Here is an 18,835-nt window from a genome sequence, read left to right as displayed (position 1 = left end):
ATTCAAATTTTTGTTTTGTTTTCGTCAAATAAAAATTGTTTTGTGTATGTATACATACACATTTATAAAAAGTAAATGAAAGGAAGTGCAGTACTTTGTAATCACCTTCTAAGTCTGAGCTTAATATTGCAGTTTCATTTTAGTTTAAATTTTGTTACTTTATTGTTTATATGTAAATTATAACTTAAGGTTTGGAGAGAGCCAAAGATGATCATGATAATTGCTATTTCTATTGTGTAAACTTCGGTAGTTTTAGGCCTACATAAAACCTACGAAGTACCAGTTGTGTATCCCAATCTAGTTTCAATCAAAGAAAAAAAAACAGTTCCCTATTGTGAAACTTTACATGTTAAATAAAATAAAAAGTAAATTAAAAAAAAATAAAATAAAATCTGTAAAAGCATGTTAAAAAGTTTATCAGGAAAGAAATTATACACTGAAGGAGTTCTTCACTGTTGGTGGTTCTATGATATTCTGCAATGATGTTAATGGCTTCTTCAAATAGTTAAATCAAGAATACAACAGCTTAAACAAGAATACAACAGCTAAAACAGGAATAGAATGTCACAGATTGAAGACTTTTCATCTACTTCTCAAAGCAAAGTTTAAAGACTCTACTGGTAAATATATTTTAAGTTAAAATTTATTTATTTATTTAACATAAATTTTATTTGAAGATAAAAAAATTAATGGTACAATATAAAATATATCGAACTATATTGTTTTGCACCAAGAGATGTACAGTGATAGACATACAATCACGAGACATTATAACACACGTATTTTTGACATAGGTTACACTCCAGAGTTGGATGGCTAATAGTTTACTGTCATGCTCACAGGGGGAACATTTTGCCAAGGGCAATACTTCCAAGAACAGATAGCAGGCCTGTTGTGGTATATGCTATGATGATATATATGAAAAGTGATGGTGAAGAGTGAATTAGAATTAGGAAGGAGTTGAGATGTGGTCCTTTGTACTATTCCAGTACATGTCTGGAGGGACTCAGGAAACCACGAAAAACCCAGTCAGGACAGCCAGCCACTGGGATCGAACCCAGGTTCTCCCGAATATAAGTTGGGAATCATAACCATTACTCCACTGTGCTTAATTAAATTACCTTTTAAATATAAAATGATGAATTAATTGTGTCTTTTCAAAGAGGGACGTGTTAATACATCTAATAAATACATACCTTAATAAAAGCATCAAAGTCATTTTCTTTGGGGTATTTTTCACTTCCCATGAACACCATATGTTCTAAGAAATGTGCCATTCCTTGAATAGTCCACGGATCACTGAAACTTCCCACACCTACACAAAGTCCCAAAGCCGACTGCAACAAAATAAGAAATAAAAAACATACATAACTGAACAGCATGAAAGAAAGTCAAATGAGAAAAACGATAATGGTGTTGTGTGAATAATTTTAGGCATTTCCATCAGACTGAATGTGTTATAACTACAGTGCATTTATTTTGCTTGGGCTCACTACTATACAGAATATGGAGGCAGCAGTTACATAATCATAAGCTGAGTAGGCAGGCAGCAATACAGCAACATGATGCATGAATCAGTTGTTTTGAGAGAATTGTGCAATGTAGTTTCAGTTCTATGTTTGTGTCTGTTTTCGACATGATTCTAAGATTTATTAACAAACAAAGAATTTTGAAGTAACTTTCTAAAAAACAAATCACCTCCCCAGTGTCGTAGAGAATTTCAGGAACGATTTTCTGGCACTGACTCACCTTATAGGAAAACTGTTCATAAAATTCAAAACAACGGGATTCAGTATTGGACAAGAAATCAAATCAAAGAGTCACAAAACAACAAAGAGAAGAAACAGCCACCATTTCAGATGCAGTGTTGCAATATGTGAATCAAAATATGTTTAGATGCTACAACCTACCTCACAGCAAACTGGGAACACTTTCAACATTGTCTTTGAAAAACCGCCTGTTCTATAGTTCATTTCGCATGTTCTTAATTCACAACTGACTGCTCTGTGGGCCACGTGTTCACATCTCCTCGCCAATACAATTCTTAAATTTTTATAATTACTTTCAATTAACCATAGACCGGAGCCACAGCTTTCCATATCAGAAATCAGAGTTGAATTCTGATCAAACGAAATGAAATTGTGGTTGAAAAAGTGTTGATGCTCATTTCACTATGACTCTTCTGTTTTGGAGTCATGTATCAGTTCCAACATCAGGAAAACACAAAAAAGAGGAACTTACCTGTTGGCAAGGGATCTGACACTTTGGATTTCCTTTTCTCTGATGATGGAGCCAACGTATAGCTCCAAAATATTGAATGTCTGTACATTTACGAAATGGTGTAAACACACAAACTGTTTATACCATGTTGAACACCAAATTATACTTATACTGCCATTTTGTTACCAAGAAACTAACTATATTAGCACAAAATGTTCTGCAGATAATTACGCAAAACATTGATGCCTAAGACTTAGTTATATTTCATCCACCACAAAGAGAATACAAACACGTTACTACAAAAATATTATATGTTATACAGTAAGTTATGGCTGTTCATAACAGTGTTTCAGGGTATAATTTTTGTGTGTTTCAATTATGCATACTTTCTACAATTTAGAATTCCTTACTGATTCCACTTAAGGAATATATTTCAACAGCCCAGTCGTAGCAACAGACACAACAAAATAAATTACTCTTCCTACATTACTACACAAAATTGCAATATTATATGATGTGCTTTCTTTTGTATGTGTTTGTAGAAGAAGAACCAGAGAGAAGTTCCAGATCATTTAAAAATTTTCGTAAGTAACAATAACACAGCCTAAATTCTTGTCTGCTTATAATACATATATTTCGCATATATTTAAGAAACGTCTTGCCCATTTGTTTCTCACGAATAGTTTTACAAACAATCTCTGTAACACACTCAATGAATGAAATCACGTTTCATAAATTGTTTCATAAGCCTATATTCTAAATTATACCTACTGTTAAAATAGTGAGACCACAGAAATATCTTAACTCAATAATAGCATGCTTTACTGGAATATCTATCATTAATGATCATTACTGTAAAATAAAGACAATCTTTGGCAATAAGATTCAATTTAATATGATTCCTTCCTAAGATAACATTCTTCTTGGCCTGTGGTACAATGTAATTTCCGAGACAAAAATAATGTCTACCAGTATATTAAAATGTAATTCCAGTTCGAAAGGTATGAATAAATACTGCTGTACATGAACAACAATGAATAAAACATGGTTTGTTTCAGAGGCCTTGTTTAGCAACATTTTTGTAACAAGATATGCACACAACTGAAATCACTATCAAATGAGAATAGTTTTTTCTAATTATTAAATAAGACTCACCAATTTCTCTTCCTTTATCGAAGGTCTCGTTCGTCTTCCATCACATTCATCATTATCTTCTTCAATTGTTTGTTCATCAAATTCAGAACTGCCTGAACTGCTAAAATCACTATCCCCATCTGTGGAATTATCTGTAAATAACATATAATGAAGAGATATATACTCATAAATATCCATTCATATGCAAGGATATCCCACTTTCGTGTAATTAAAAATCATTACATACAGATATTATGATATTTAAAATAGTAATTAAACATTTAATAAGAAATCAATTTATGAATTACTCTTTATACACCCTTTGACACAGAAATTGGTCACTAAGTCCCACAGCTCGGGAATCATGTACACCATGTCTACAAGCGTGCGTTTTACATAGAGAGATTTGAAGCCTCATCTTTGGAACGAGAAGAAAGAGCTCTATTGCTAAACCATAAAACTTTCATAGAGAATATGTCGTTTTTCATGACATACACATATGTCACTGCTACCACTTGACTTCATCCTCGAACCTTGATGATAATATTTCACTATGTAAATCACGTGTTAACCCAAACGACACTTAGACAAATTCATGCTACAGGAGAGCGACCATTTTCTGTCTCAAAGGTAAAGGTGTACTATTAATGACATTAAGAACCATAATCATTTAAAAGCATATTTCCTTGGGTGTACTGTATCTATCTTTATCGTAAATTCAATAACAATGTTTTATGTATATTAAACAGTAAAAACAATCTTCTACATCCGAAATACACAGATACTAACAGTTGCATTACAAATTGTTAAATGTCATAGAAATTAAAATACAGTATCATTCACTAAAAGTGTTACAGATGGTTGAATGTAAGTATTCAAACTGTTCGCAATGTTTGATGCCATGTAACAGATTTACTGATTTATTTCTTTTTAGTCAGTTATTTAACACTGCTGTATCATCTACTAGGTCATTTAGCGTCAATGAAATTGGTGATAGTGAGACAGTATTTGGCGAGATGAGGCTGAGAATTCGCCATGTGATTACCTGGCATTAATCTTACAGTCAGGAAGAACCACAGAAAAAATGTAACGAGGTAATAGGCACAAATGGACATTGACTTTATGCCTGAGTGCAGTTGCAGATCAACAGGTGCACACACTTATCGCCTGAGTTATCCCAGTGGCTATTGGCTTACTGGCTTTCAATGATTTCCCAAATTATCATTTTCAACACTTTAGCATAAGTTTAGGCCTATACACCTCCATTTAGATTACGAGGCAATGGCCAAGAAGTCAATCAGAACATAAATTGTATGACATCAATTCTCGCAACCATGTCATAGTCATAATTGCAGTAAGACAGGTGGCATCTTACACAAATAATCATTTCCTTTCACTGATCTCCAGCAATAAATCGCGTAAAATATTCTGTTGTAACATTCTAATCAAAGAATATAAAACCAACAATCTCATATGAGATTACACATTCAGTATCAATTTTTTCTTAGAATGTGTGCAGTGTTATAACACCTGTTCAGATGAAACTACATTTCACTGACAAAAAATAAAAATGTTTAGATAACATATGAATATTGCTATGAACGAATGTCTTAAGTAAAATTCAGTCTTGACACCATCTTCATTAAGCTGTAAACCATTCATACTGTATCTACAGATGTTTTCTTATGCTTGGTTGGGCTTTGTAATTTGTACATTAAACCCCATATGTCAATCCGTCAACAGTCAAAATGACATTTCCTTTACTAAACCTGTGTCATTTCGCAAAGTTTGATGGGAAGATTAGACACACTGCATAATGTAATAAAAAAAAGTAAATCTTTTGTTCATATGTCAGAACCATGTATCTTGATAAAAAATACAGTTGTTCTTCAGCATAAATACATCAATACATATCTGATTTCCACATTACTACCTGCTACAGACTCGACAGGGTGATTTAGTTTTTTTTTTTTATTAACCCGTTTTACATATCCTCTGGAGTCCTTACATCTAGAGGTTACATTTGTTGTTTTATATATATTTTTAACATATTGGACATTTACAAATGAATATTGTATAATTTTTTTTTAATAGCACCTAGGGTCTGAGAATTTCTCACTTTCATCATTTCTTAAGAATCACCTTGTCGATACTGCATTTGTGTACCTCGTTTTTACTGTGACGTGTTTTAGTCTCGTGTTAGCATTCAGCCTATTGTATTATTTATGTTTCTGTTCCTAAAGAATTTTAGATAAGGGCGTAAATAGCCAGAATAGCTGACGAGCCCCTTTTAAACTCCACTATCTACTACAGTAAAATGAGATAGGGAATTTCATTAATCAGGATCAGTCACCTACCTCTGCCAACAAGCAATATATAAAGATCTGTGAAATTCGCGATACAAGATAACGTGAATGGTTCTCATTTTGACAACTGTTTTCACCATTTCTTTATACTTCTTCCTATAACCTAAAAAAAAATTCACTTTTGAATCGCGAAATAACACGAGGGTCATTCCACGAAAATGTGACATTTTCATGAAAAATAAAAATCTCACGAATCTCTGTTTGTTATATGTCATTTTTTTCGTTATGATCAGAATTTTTTTAATCTGATAACACTCATTGTGTAACAACACGTATGTGTGAGAAAAAGCGCCAAGAAGTCTGTGGTTTAAGAGCGCGAAATTATCTACTAGAAATCACATATTTGAATGCACATTTAAGGCAAATAAATCAATACTTCTGTATGTTAAATGCAATTAATAATGAAGTGTGGACCTTTTGTTAATAATTACAATGCATAGAAACCGTAATACAATGATTATTTCGTGCTTGATTGCAATTATTACAAGGAAAGGTTGAGAGGTCGTGTGTCACGCTCAAATGGACATTTGTTTATATTTCTTCAAAACCATTTAATTCTTTCATGTTTCATAAATGTAAAAGTGAGAAACATCACATAACAATCAACTTCTTATATGGACAACATTTTGATTTATGTACGTATTCAAGAAAAACACGTGACACACGTAACACAATGACTGTGACACACGAACAAAAATGTTATGTTCGTGTGTCACTAAAGTTTATCCTAAAATCCAGTTACAATTTTTGTTGTTATTGGAAGTCTTTACGTCTAAACATAATTAGTACCGGTAGTGGAATTTCAAACACTCATTGTTGATTTAGGTAATTGTGTGTGCGTTTTTTTTTCAATGTACATAAACTGTAAGTTAAACATCTTGAAAATATGTGTTCCATAACACTGTTATAAGGGGGAAAGGAACTGGCCATGCTATCCCATTATCTCCTGGCCTAGTTGCTTAATAAGTGGTGCCTTCTTGGTATCACTTCTGAGGTTCACACCTGTCTTTGGACAGACTAAACAACAACTGTTGTAAAAATATAGTGTGTAGGCCTAAAATTAGCATAAGACAATTTATGCCTAAAGTTCGTATAAAATATTTATTATTTTTTTAATTCCTTTAAAAAATTGGTTTATGTTAATTTATTTCATATTAAAAACAAGCTTATGCAGTACATTTATATCGTAAACAGGTAGCCACCATACTAGGCCTGTATATAAATAAATTGGTGTAATTATTTGCACATTAGGTAAATGATACTAAATTTCTGATATTAATTTACAATCGTTTTATTTAATAACATTAATTAATTTACCCTAGGCATCATTTAGCAATTCTAAAAGTTAGGCCATTTTAAATCTATATTAGTTTTTCTATTGATATAAATATTAATACATTTTGAACATTTTTTGATAGTATTTTCAAGAATTTAATTTGGGCTGATTACTTGGTTGGGTTTTTTCTGAGGTTTTCTCCAACCATAAGGCGAATGTCAGGTAATCTATGGCAAATTCTCGGCCTCATCTCGCCAAATACCATTTTGCTATCACCAATCCCATTGACACTAAATAACCTGGTGATTGATACAGTGTCGTTAAATGACCAAGTAAAAAAAACCGTCAAATATAGACTACATATAAAGTTACAAAATCTTGTGGTGGCGAAGAATTTAAAATGTTTGTGATGTCCAAGGAAGGGAAGTACTACAAATGGTTGACATATTGGTATATTCGTCACATGACATTACACAGGAAATATCACCACATATGGTTGTAAACATCCGTGGATATTTCAATTTAAAAGTGTATTTTAGTGTAATCTAGTGTTGTTTTGTATAAGAATTATAGGCATAGTGTATAAGTCTTCCACAAACAAGAAGTGATGTATTTATAGTGCATTTAAAACAATTAGTAACCAACATGACAGAAATGTTCGTGTGTCACAACACATTTGCAATATTTTGTTTCTTAATGGCACTGTTAATTTTTTTAAAGTTCGTGATTTAGCAGTTACATGTACTACACAAGTGTTTTAATTGTTTGGAAAACAACTGAATGCATTTATGTCATTTGGCACAATAATATGAACATTTTCCTTTTTGGTAATAAATCTAGTGGCAAGAAAATGTTCGTGTGTCACACCATACAATATTTAATATTTTTTGCATTATTAATTATTCCTTTTCATCAAGAATTTTTGTTTATATTTAGGAATACTTATGTTAAAAGACAGTAATGTCTTTTTCATGAATTACTAAGTATTTAATTAAATATCCTGTGAAGATCATAGTTAGGTACTTAAAAAATGTTACGTGTGTCACTATGGAATGACCCACAAATTCATGTAACGAAAAAGAAAACCATGATTCAAGATTTCAAACAAATTTCTGCAGTACTTGTTTCTTTACTCGAAAATTCTTAACAATAATGTATTTTTAAATAATATTCTCATAATTTCATGTTTTTTTGATGGCACATTCCATTCTGTCATTTTGTCAACAATGAATAAGTCATAAGTTATATTAAAATATACTGAAAACTGATGCTGAAAATTCTGCATATACCACTCTTACCGATTTAATATCATAACCCAGGATATTATATACAGAGTGTCTCACCTAACTCTCAAATATTTTCGAAATGAAACAAGATGTGAAAAATCTACTTGTGCAGGCTTGTACCCATGCCAGGGGCTCATACAATGGGAGAGTATGTACACTCCAGAAAATTAAAAAAAAATATCACTTTCAACTCAAAGTTACTTTTACATGTGTGTTTTTTTTTTCTAGAGAACTGAAAACTAGAGGTACAATTACATTGAAAAAAAAAAAAAACCTAGGATATGACAATGATTAAAAACGAAATCATTAGGAAGACTTGAACTTTATTGTTGGATGGACATTTATTAGAACAGTCTGAAATGCACAATAAGGAATATCAATACAGAAGAAACTACTGCTTTCAACAGAAAGTATATGGTAATAGTGGAAAAATGTTTAAATGAGGATTTCTACTGGCTATATTGATTCTTCATTAACTGTTGCACTTTTTTTTTTTTCAGTCAGCATATGTTCAGTACATAATTAAGCAAATTCAGAATACTCTACACTCTTCTGTTTGTACTATAAACATATACAACAATTACCTTCACATTCCTCATCCATTTCATCACCATTGTTTTGTTGAACATCAGCTATCAGTAATGCTGTTAACCCATTTTCCAAACGTATTACTCTAGAACACAATGTTACATTATTAGATAAAGCAATTCGAAGTGCAGAAAAAAACATATAACAAAACAAAGTTAAATTGAATGCACATGTAACAGAAGTTTAGGATTACCAAATGATTTATAGCTTTCTATGTAACATTTCTAAGTACTTTAACAGAAAAGCTTAATAAAATATATATGATTCAATAAACAAAATGTACCTCTACATGATCGGATAACAGTGAAAATTAGTACAATTTTAATGACAGAGTCAAATTTAATGATATTAAATGGCAAACAATGGTTAGTAGAAATGACGATAATCAAAGTTCCACTTACATTGTGTGGATTTAACTGTTTGCTCAAGTATGATATGACAGTCATTGTATGATGTTCTTTTATAAAAATATTCTAGTTTTTCAATCATATGACTTATCTAATTTTAGAATATTAAAAATAGATAGGTCATATGAATGAAAAATTAGAATATTTTTATACATTTGTACAACCGACTTATCTGAAAAACAAAATGAATTGTAAAATAAATTAGGGGGAGGGAGAGGGAGACGGAGGGGTAGGTTGGGGAGAGAGGGGAGAAGAGAGAGGGGAGGGGAGAGAGAGAGAGAGATTGTTTCTATTCAATACTTACAAGTCAATTTATCCGGAAAGAAAGCACATTAAAGGATACTTTTCTACGAAAGTAGTGGTGTATCAGAAGGGACGAAAGACAACAGTATGGTAATTATTCTATTTGCCACATAGGCTATATAAAAGATAATCATTTTATGATTTACCAGAACAATTACATCAAAATGAATTTTAAAAAAGAATAAATATAAGCAGCCTTAAAGGGGATTCTAGATCTAGACGAGCACATGGTGTTTTTGATGAAAAAATTAACTAAAAGAATAATGTTTTAGTAACATTACGTTTAAAATATGAGGATTTACAGTATAGGTATTACTAGTATAGGTCGAAAATTAGGAGACTTGGAAAATGCAATATAATCTATATGTCACTTAAGCTATCCCTTATCTAACCCACTCTAACATTGCCATAGTCTTCAACGTCATCACTTAGCTATCCCCTCATCTCATCCACTCTAACCTTGCCATGATCCTCGCCTCCTGTCACTTAGCTATCCCCTTATCTGACCCACTCTAAACTTATCACAGTCTTTGACCTTCCCTCACAGTAATCTTGGAGGACAGTGTCAGAAATTATATTTGTAGTTAACAATGGTTTCTTTTTTCAATGTTCGTAATGATTTAGTAAATATGGAAAAATAAGGTAAAATAATAGTCATATTCAAACATAGCAGTAGCAGCATATTAATAATGTGTTAATGCCTTTACAATTCAAGCAGCAGTGTGATTTACTGGTAAATAAACGTGTAGAAAAATCAGCATTGCTGCCAATGTATGCATGAAAAAGGAAACAAAATTTATGTCATCCCACAGTCGTCACATGGGATCTAAATGTCGCCTCAAAAATGAAATACCCAGAAGTAAAGCTAGACAGCAACACTGCACATCCACTACAACTTTACCTGCTGCTCTAAAGTAGCATGATTATGTCTTAACATCACTTTCTGATATAATTATCATTTCTCCAGTCATCACCTACACTGGAGAAGATCAGTGCTATTCCATAACCAAAAGAGCCAGTCTCAAATTACAGCAGATACAAAGTTTCTTCCTAATATTCACAACCAAAGTATATAAAATGATCTCAAACGACACTCTGCAATAAATAGCTGGTGTAATGTGAACAGATCAAGCTCTGCATTTCTACAAAGACATAAAAACCATCTATAGAGGCCTACCCACAAATGCTGTTATACCACACTTAAGAATTCTGAACTTCCAACTAGATCCGGGAGAATCCATTCAAAAGATAACCATGTAACAATAGAAACTATGGGTGCAGCTGGTCAGGCTGATGTGCTGATATTCACAGGAACAGAAAATCACGTCAGAACTGGAATGGTTGCAGAAAGGAACTTGAAAGAGACCTACACAGATGCACGTAAGACTCAATAAGAAATGTTCCATCTTCCAAGCCAACTTCTGGATATTAGCTTGGCCGCAGACTGGATACAACACTAGTGAATTAGAAACACATCCTATGCAATACACGTTGACTCGAAAGTCACTTTATTTGCTCTTATAAACAAAAAAAACAACCTTAGAAACACATCCTATGCAATACACGTTGACTCGAAAGTCACTTTATTTACTCTTATAAACAAAAAAACAACCAATCATTAGCAGTTCAAATTGGGAAGAAAGTGACTACTCTTCTTATGATGTCAACTTAAATCACTCTCCACTCGATTAGCAGTCACATAGGACTCTGAAGCAATGAAAGAACTGAATATCTTGCCAAGATCGCACCAGCTATAAAACCTTCACAGATTATAATTCCATCCCTATGTTTCGGGTCAAGCAGTTTCTATTAAATTACTTTACTATACATATATATATATATATATATATATATATATATATATATATATATATATATATATATATATAGTAAAGTAATTTAATAGAAACTGCTCGACTCCGAAGCAGCATCTCGCATCAAACTATTTATCCCCACCATCTTCCATAGGTTCTCCTCGTCTCCTTAGCCCAATTACATACTCACCCAATTACTGATCAATCACAGCTGCTTCTGTTCCTACCTTTATAGGATAAACAAGGTACTATCACCTCTCTACATAGACAGCATCTTCCACAGACATCTACCAAAAGATTGCACCTTGTTTTCAAGAGATCAGCCTGCAGTACTAAAATCTCTACCCCTGCCTATACCAGTTGTTTTGAAGCAACATCAAACCATCGATATCACGAACTTAATCAGCAAAATCTTTCGCACACTTCAAGAATTGAATCCAAAACAGTAATCCAAACACTGTAACTATCGTGTGATATGCCTTTGGTAAAATGCGGGTTGTAAATTAATTTTTGGTAAAAAAAAAATTATATAGGCCTAAAAATAAAACTTCTTTATGAACACTTGAATTTGCCATAATATTCTAAGCAAAATCAAATACCGGTATTCAAAAATATGTGAGGATCACTATTTCTTTCAGTGATAACTTGCTGTATTATTTAAGAAAATTAATCATCGAGCATTTCCTGAAGTTGCACTGCTTACATCACCTATCTTTCCAAGTCATTTTATTATGCACACGAAAAGAGGGTTGCATGCCTCATTGCATCTGGGGCAGTGAATAGCACTGAGAATTAAATGTTGAAGTGTCAGCCACTGCAAAGTTACCTCCTACAGTTTTTAACTATGGTGGGAGGATGTCTAATTTCTATTCTTCCTTCAAAAACGACAGCTGGGAATAGCAAACTGCCGCGAACTCGTTACACGAATTAACTGAACTAGAAAATGTTCCAGCCTTAACCCAATTCTTTCTTACCATAGGCTATTATAAAATGATAAGTCGCATAATGAAGGCATAAATTTTAAAATATTACGTTTAGTACGTAAACACACTTGCATATTAGCGCTGAGGTGAAACCATATTTTGACCTGGGGAACATTGCCCCCCTCCCCCTCCCCCCAATGCCTTCCGTATCTCTGCCTATCCTGTCGCCTAACTCCTCCAGCAAAAGAACTAGTACAGCAGTGGTTAACGTTTACCATAAATTATGTTAGCCCATTCTTACCTATATTCCTTCTTATCGCTCTTAGATTTAACTGGAGATGGTAAGTACTGAATACCGGTCTGTACTTTCTTCGTACTTTCATCTTCATTTTCACATTCACATTCTTCCAATATTTCTGTTCCTCTCTCACTGTCATTTTTAGTCCTTGTTATTTTCTGCATCTTAAATTTAAACAATTCACTCTTTCCAAGAGTACTAAAAATTCGTTTCCGTAGTTCACTTCTTCCTAGCATGACATTTTACCTCAAATCTTTGTAATCCACTTCCACTTCACTCGACATTGCTTTCTCCCGTTGTCTTGTGATTGCGTTTTGCGTTTGTCTCTTGTCTCATCGATGCTGCCAACGTGTTTGAATATAAGTCCCTAAAATACCTATTTCTTCCCCCCCCCCCAACACCAAGATTTCCATAATTTCAAAATATAATTTCAGCTTGAGATTCAAGAATTAATGACAAATAGAACACAATTAAACCGTTAATATAAGCATTTAATAATATACTATTTTTGCATTCATTGGCACTCGTAAAATACTACCACCGAACGAGTTGGTGACGTTTGTGACTTGTATTCGGGAGGTCCCGGGTTCACCCCCCCCCCCACCGTGGTCGACCAATCCGACTGGGATTTTTCATGGTTTTCCTCAGTCACAGAGGCAAATGCCGGATTAGAAATTTATATACCATGATTTATCACCGCCTCAATCTCCTATATCATAAACGTTAATCAAAATTTAAATCAGTTACATGAACACAAGCCATCTACATTATTCTATAATACACAACAGAAACAAGAACTCCTGTTAGCTCGCGCAAGAAACGATTACCGAAAACCAATGGTGGCGTTGCTGTCTGTTTTGACCTGAGAGGTTTTGACGTATGTACGCACACTGAGGGAGGAGGGGTGCGAGCCGATGGAAGTACTGTCTCTTCCAAAAAGATGAACAAATGAAGACATCGCTGTAGAAATAAAGAACGTAGCAAGAGAAAAATTCCAAGCTAATTAAACGCGCAACATATGTTTACGAATGAAATAATAATACCGTGCGATCCTAGATCATATATAAAACAGATCGCTCAAGCTTATGTTAAATTTGGACGCAACTGAAAAATAACGGACGCTATGCGTCGCTAGTGTCGAGAAATGAGCTTGCGATAACAAACACTAGATGGCAGAGTACCTGAAAAGTACATAGAGTAATACGACTGTGGGAAGACTTTTTTACGTGATGCCACCTCCAAATTTCTTTCTCATTGTAAAGTGAGGTTATGTTACAATAAGACTTTGATGTGTCGTTAAATTGTAGCATACAGAAGCTTGTTTTACCCAAATTCATCAACACACATAGATGACATTTTGGTACATGGCTGATATAATGTTGTTTGCGTTCAATATATAAATCTGTCATCATTTGATGTACGATAACTAATTGTTTTTAATTTTCAGTATACAATACCTCCCTAGCAACAACTATCACAAAATACTAAAAAGAGCAGATTTGTCTGCGTTTGTTGAATGCACATCATGATGCTCACGAAAAGGCACTAATTTATTTTGTGTGACCAAGATTACAATTTTTGAATATGAAGGAAAAGCAGGTATCCCTCTTCTGAAATTTATCCGAAAGGGGAAGAATTACAACTCCCTCCCCCTACACGTTTTCATTTTACAGGTGTATTATATGATGCGATATTGAAGCAGATAAATAATAACTGTACATTTCTCGTCCACATTAAATTCAACGTGTTCATAACGTAGACCTGATATATTGCTTCATGTAGGCTACACAGCTGGCAGTGTTCTTTTTACAAATAAGCGGTCGTACTAATCATTTTCTTTTCATCTGAACTATTGCTAGAATATGCGTTTGTGTTTTTATTTGCTCTGTATGTTGTTAAATAACTACTGAACATCGTCTTTGTTTAACAAATTGTTCTAGTATTCGTTTCATATCAGTCTTACGGTATTGAATTATGTCCATAACGTGGGCGAGATATTATCAGGCTGGAAAATTCGCTCTGAATGCATTTTTTTTACACAATTTTCTAATTTTCAACAGATTTAAGATACCCCGTGCGGTTTCTCTGCCAATGCAGAGTTAATTGCAATATACGGTAATTCTGTTATTTTCCTGACACTTTTATATCCGTTCTCATAAACGTACTGATTTAGATTCTTTACCCTACTGTAGGTATTTTGCTCTCTACAAATCATCGTTAGTCAAATGAAATAGCCTATAAAAGTTGTTTGTAACGAATTAGTAGACAACCTCAATCCCTCCTGACCGCCTCCCTTACGAATTTCTTTCTCACTTTAATCAAATTTACTTTATACTGGTCCTTAAATTACTGAAACTAGTGCTGAGGTAGTTACGGTGATTTCTGAAGTGAAAATAGTTCAATTTATAAGGGTGAAATCAAAAATAACTTTTGTAGCCTTTCCTTGTCCTTAATTGGAAATTTGAGTAACTTCATATGACGACAATATTTCTTCCTTCTTCTGCAGTTAACATAATCGCAGATGGACATTTCTAAATGAAGTTTGTTACACAGAAACCTTTGAGACAATATTGACACTTGAAATTCTTTATATAGTTCATCTATAAGAGTTAAACTAGCGCTGAGGTAGTTTCCTTCATACTCCGCTTATTCACCTTGCATACATGAGTCTGTAAACAGGTTAGGTTTGGTCAGTGCTGTCATGGTAATTTTTTTCTTGGCCATACACCCCACCCCTTGTTTTCTCCCTTGAAATATATTTTACTCTCCTCTCTCTATCTCTCCAATTGCCATTTAATTATTTTTTTTTAATATTAAAGAAGAAGTAAATAAATTGTTTTGCTTTACAATTTAATTGTACAAGTTTGATTTAAAGAATACACCATGTAGCACCACCATAGATGCACACTTGTCTCGATGAATCTTGGAGTGTATATTTGCAGCACTTCTTGTTTTTCAACCATTATTTTATATAATTCTGGATTCCAGTGCTGAAGAGGTGGATAATTTTTGTTTATGAACATCAAACAAAATAGGTACAGTAGGAACAGGAAGAGATGATCTAAGATCTGTATAGATCTCCACGTACAAAACTTAGGCACCATATGCCGTATGGCTCCTTACAGACAAAATTTTCATTTCCCCATACGATTAATTAAAAAAAAATTGTAGGTTCCATACGATATATGGCCTCATGTGGCCTCCATGACAGCACTGGGGTCAGTTAGTTTAGGCACTTTTACACCTTGCATATACAATCAACTGCATCTCCACAAAAAAATTCCTTATAAATTGAACGGTTTTCACTTCAGAAATCACAGGAACCGCTTCACCCAGGTAAGTAGTTAGCAGTTAATCATTTCAAAGCTCTTGTTATATTATGAAATAGCATCACACAATGCTGCCAAAATAAATGTTCCCAGTGTTAAAATTACAGAGTGTAAATTTCGCTTAGGACAGTTTTTGCTCTGGAAAATTAAAGGAAACAAACAGTATATCAAACCAGCAGCTGAGACACAAAGCACCTGAAATTCGAAAGTGGTTAAAAATTTTTATATTTCGTTCTTTCTTATTTACCAGCAACAGAAGTACCGGTATCAGATTTTTTGCAGAGCTAATATCAGAGGCCCCTCCTATTAGAGAATGTTTTGAATATTATTATATTCTGGAAAACTACATTGGCACATCAACCTCCCCTCCCCCCGCCTGAATTCTGGGCTGAAGCACGAAAATTTCGAAATGTACAAACTACAGATGCGGCAGAATATTACCACAATGGTCTTCAGCAAGAATTTTGTAAGACATATCCAAATATCTTCATGGTCATTACTTACTTACTTACTTACAAATGGCTTTTAAGGAACCCGAAGGTTCATTGCCGCCCTCACATAAGCCCGCCATCGGTCCCTATCCTGTGCAAGATTAATCCAGTCTCTATCATCATACCCCACCTCCCTCAAATCCATTTTATCTTCATGGTCATTATATGTATTAAAATAAAACATATATGACATGTGAAGTACCTACTAAAAATGAGAGAAATAGAAATGGGAAGGACAATAAAAAAAGTGGAATGGACAAACACTAAGAAATTATTCATCTTGAATCAGTATGAACAATAGGATACTTTTTTTTGGTGCTAGTGGTATAGAATATGAAATTAAGTTGCATCAATAAGTTTTTCGAGTTTAGCATTACTTTAAGTATTTATTGTCCCCTGTTGGAAAGATGGAATTACTTTGTTTGAAACTTGATGAAATTTTATTGTACCTTAACTCAATTTATTAAGGTAAAATAAAATTCAAAATAATAACTGCAGGCCATTTTAAAATAAATCTGTTGGATGTAAATTATTTCTTAATTTATTAGGACCATAAAGGTATTGTTACAAGCGATAGATTGAATCATTTTTATCTTAATAATTTAATGTAGGATGATTATTTCGGGAATTGTTATGCTCTAAATTGTGAGGATATTTTAATACTTTTTTAAAATATAAATTTGGAATATGTTTCCAGTTAGTAAAGAGTAATTCAGAGAGACAGAGGTCTCAAGCATATTTAATGACACATGCCAGAATTATCAAATATGAAAAAAAGAGTTCTTGCACTAACATACTGTTTATAAAGTAACCAAATCTTAAGAAATACAGTATATGTACTGGTATTCTATATAAAGGCATAGGAGTGAATATAAATCTGTTTTAAGGAATTCCTATTTAATATTCCTGCTATAGGAACATGACAAAATAAATACAACGCAGCATGGAAGCTAATTCAACTTTATCGAGTATTGTTGATGAGATGTGTTATGAAGGTAGACCGAATCATTCAATATAAATGTATAAATAGGACGAATAATAATAGATTAATTTCAATGTATGTAGTATCAAAACTGAAAGCGGTAACTAGTCTATGAATGATGTCTTAACAAGTATAAATAAAATGGACTCTTGACAATAGACACACATTTGGCTTCAATAATAACTAGGACTTCAAGGAATTTATGGTAGCTCACCTGTCAGGCAAAACTCTGAATAGTCTGCATTGTCGAACTATAGAAGCGCGATTAAAAAGTATTTTTTTCCCCACCCATTACATATGATTGCTTTTTTCAAGTCCCGGTAATAACATTATTAAATTAATTATCCCACATATTTGGGTGGTGCCTTTCTCTTTGTTTCTGACATAATTTATGAGAGTTTCTCTTTTACACTTCAATAGAGAAATACAACTTTCAGTGGACAATGAACGTGTAACTCTAATGGAACTCTAAGAACCACAGCATTAATGTTTTCTTCTTTTCTTTCATGCCCTTTAGTTTTTGTTGCAGATAACATCATGCTATTGGATAATTATACATGCACCTTTCTAATAAAATTGGCATATATTTCACTGGTCTCAGAAGTAAAATTAAATGTATAATAGCTTCTCGGTGCAAAATATTTACTGAAAATTATTGTAGGATTTGAATAGAAATGCCACTTCTCAGGCAAGGTTATTCGTGGATGACTGTATAATATATAGAAAAAATTAGTGATAAATCTTGTATCACTGCCTTGCAAAACTAGCTTGACGTTATTGAAAACTGGACTACAACAAATAAAATTAAAATCAATGTGAGCAAAAGTAAATCAATATGTATCCTTCTGTAAAACACAAAATTAAATTCGTCTCATATACCAATTAAATGGATCACCAGTGCCACAAGTAAACACTTAGGTACTGTATATATTTTAGTAACAAACTGGTTGAAATAAGTCACTAATATTACAAGGATAGCCTGAAAACACTACATTTCTTTATGTGTATTCTTAAGAAAGCTAACTGAAAGTCAAAAGAATTAATGTACATAACCCATGTTCGGTCCACTGCTGTGGAGTAATGGTAGGCACATCTGACCGTGAAATGAGTGGGCCCGGGTTCAAATCCTGATTGGGGCAAGTTACCTGGTTGAGGTTTTTTCCGAGGTTTTCCCCAATTGTAAGGCGAATGTCATGTAATCTATGGCGAATCCTCAACCTCATCTCGCCAAATATCATTTCACTATCACCAATCCCATTGAGGCTAAATAACCTAGTAGTTGATACAACATCGTTAAATAATCAATTTAAAAAAAAGACGTCAGATAAGCAGAGGAAGTTACAAAAGCTTGTGGTGGTGAATTTAAAGTTTCCGTGATGTTCAAGAAAGGAAAGTACTACAAATGGGAGGAAAAATAG

The 18,835-nt window shown here is 33.3% G+C and overlaps 1 protein-coding gene across 3 annotated transcripts in view; it reads right to left on the bottom strand.

Annotated features, from left to right (window-relative positions):
• The window catches only part of Nrd1 (Nardilysin), a 67,923-nt gene that overhangs the window by 38,041 nt on the left and 11,047 nt on the right, over positions 1-18,835 (bottom strand). The window contains exons 1-4 of one of the 3 annotated variants that reach the window (XR_011330989.1): positions 12,619-12,935; positions 8,867-8,955; positions 3,376-3,506; positions 1,197-1,337 (exon numbers count right to left, since the gene is read on the bottom strand). Coding sequence is in view for 2 of the 3 variants with exons in the window: in XM_069818634.1 (XP_069674735.1) it covers positions 1,197-1,337; positions 3,376-3,506; positions 8,867-8,955; positions 12,619-12,851 (594 nt within the window). In the remaining variant the exon portion in view is untranslated. Of the gene's footprint in view, positions 1-1,196; positions 1,338-3,375; positions 3,507-8,866; positions 8,956-12,618; positions 12,936-18,835 lie in introns of those variants that run through there. The other 2 variants (XM_069818634.1, XM_069818635.1) reach the window with 2 other exon arrangements.

The sequence above is a fragment of the Periplaneta americana genome, chromosome 2 (assembly GCF_040183065.1).
Source record: "Periplaneta americana isolate PAMFEO1 chromosome 2, P.americana_PAMFEO1_priV1, whole genome shotgun sequence".
NCBI lineage: Eukaryota > Metazoa > Arthropoda > Insecta > Blattodea > Blattidae > Periplaneta > Periplaneta americana.
Note: the sequence above shows the minus strand (reverse complement) of the source record. Positions and strands in the feature narration are given on the sequence as shown.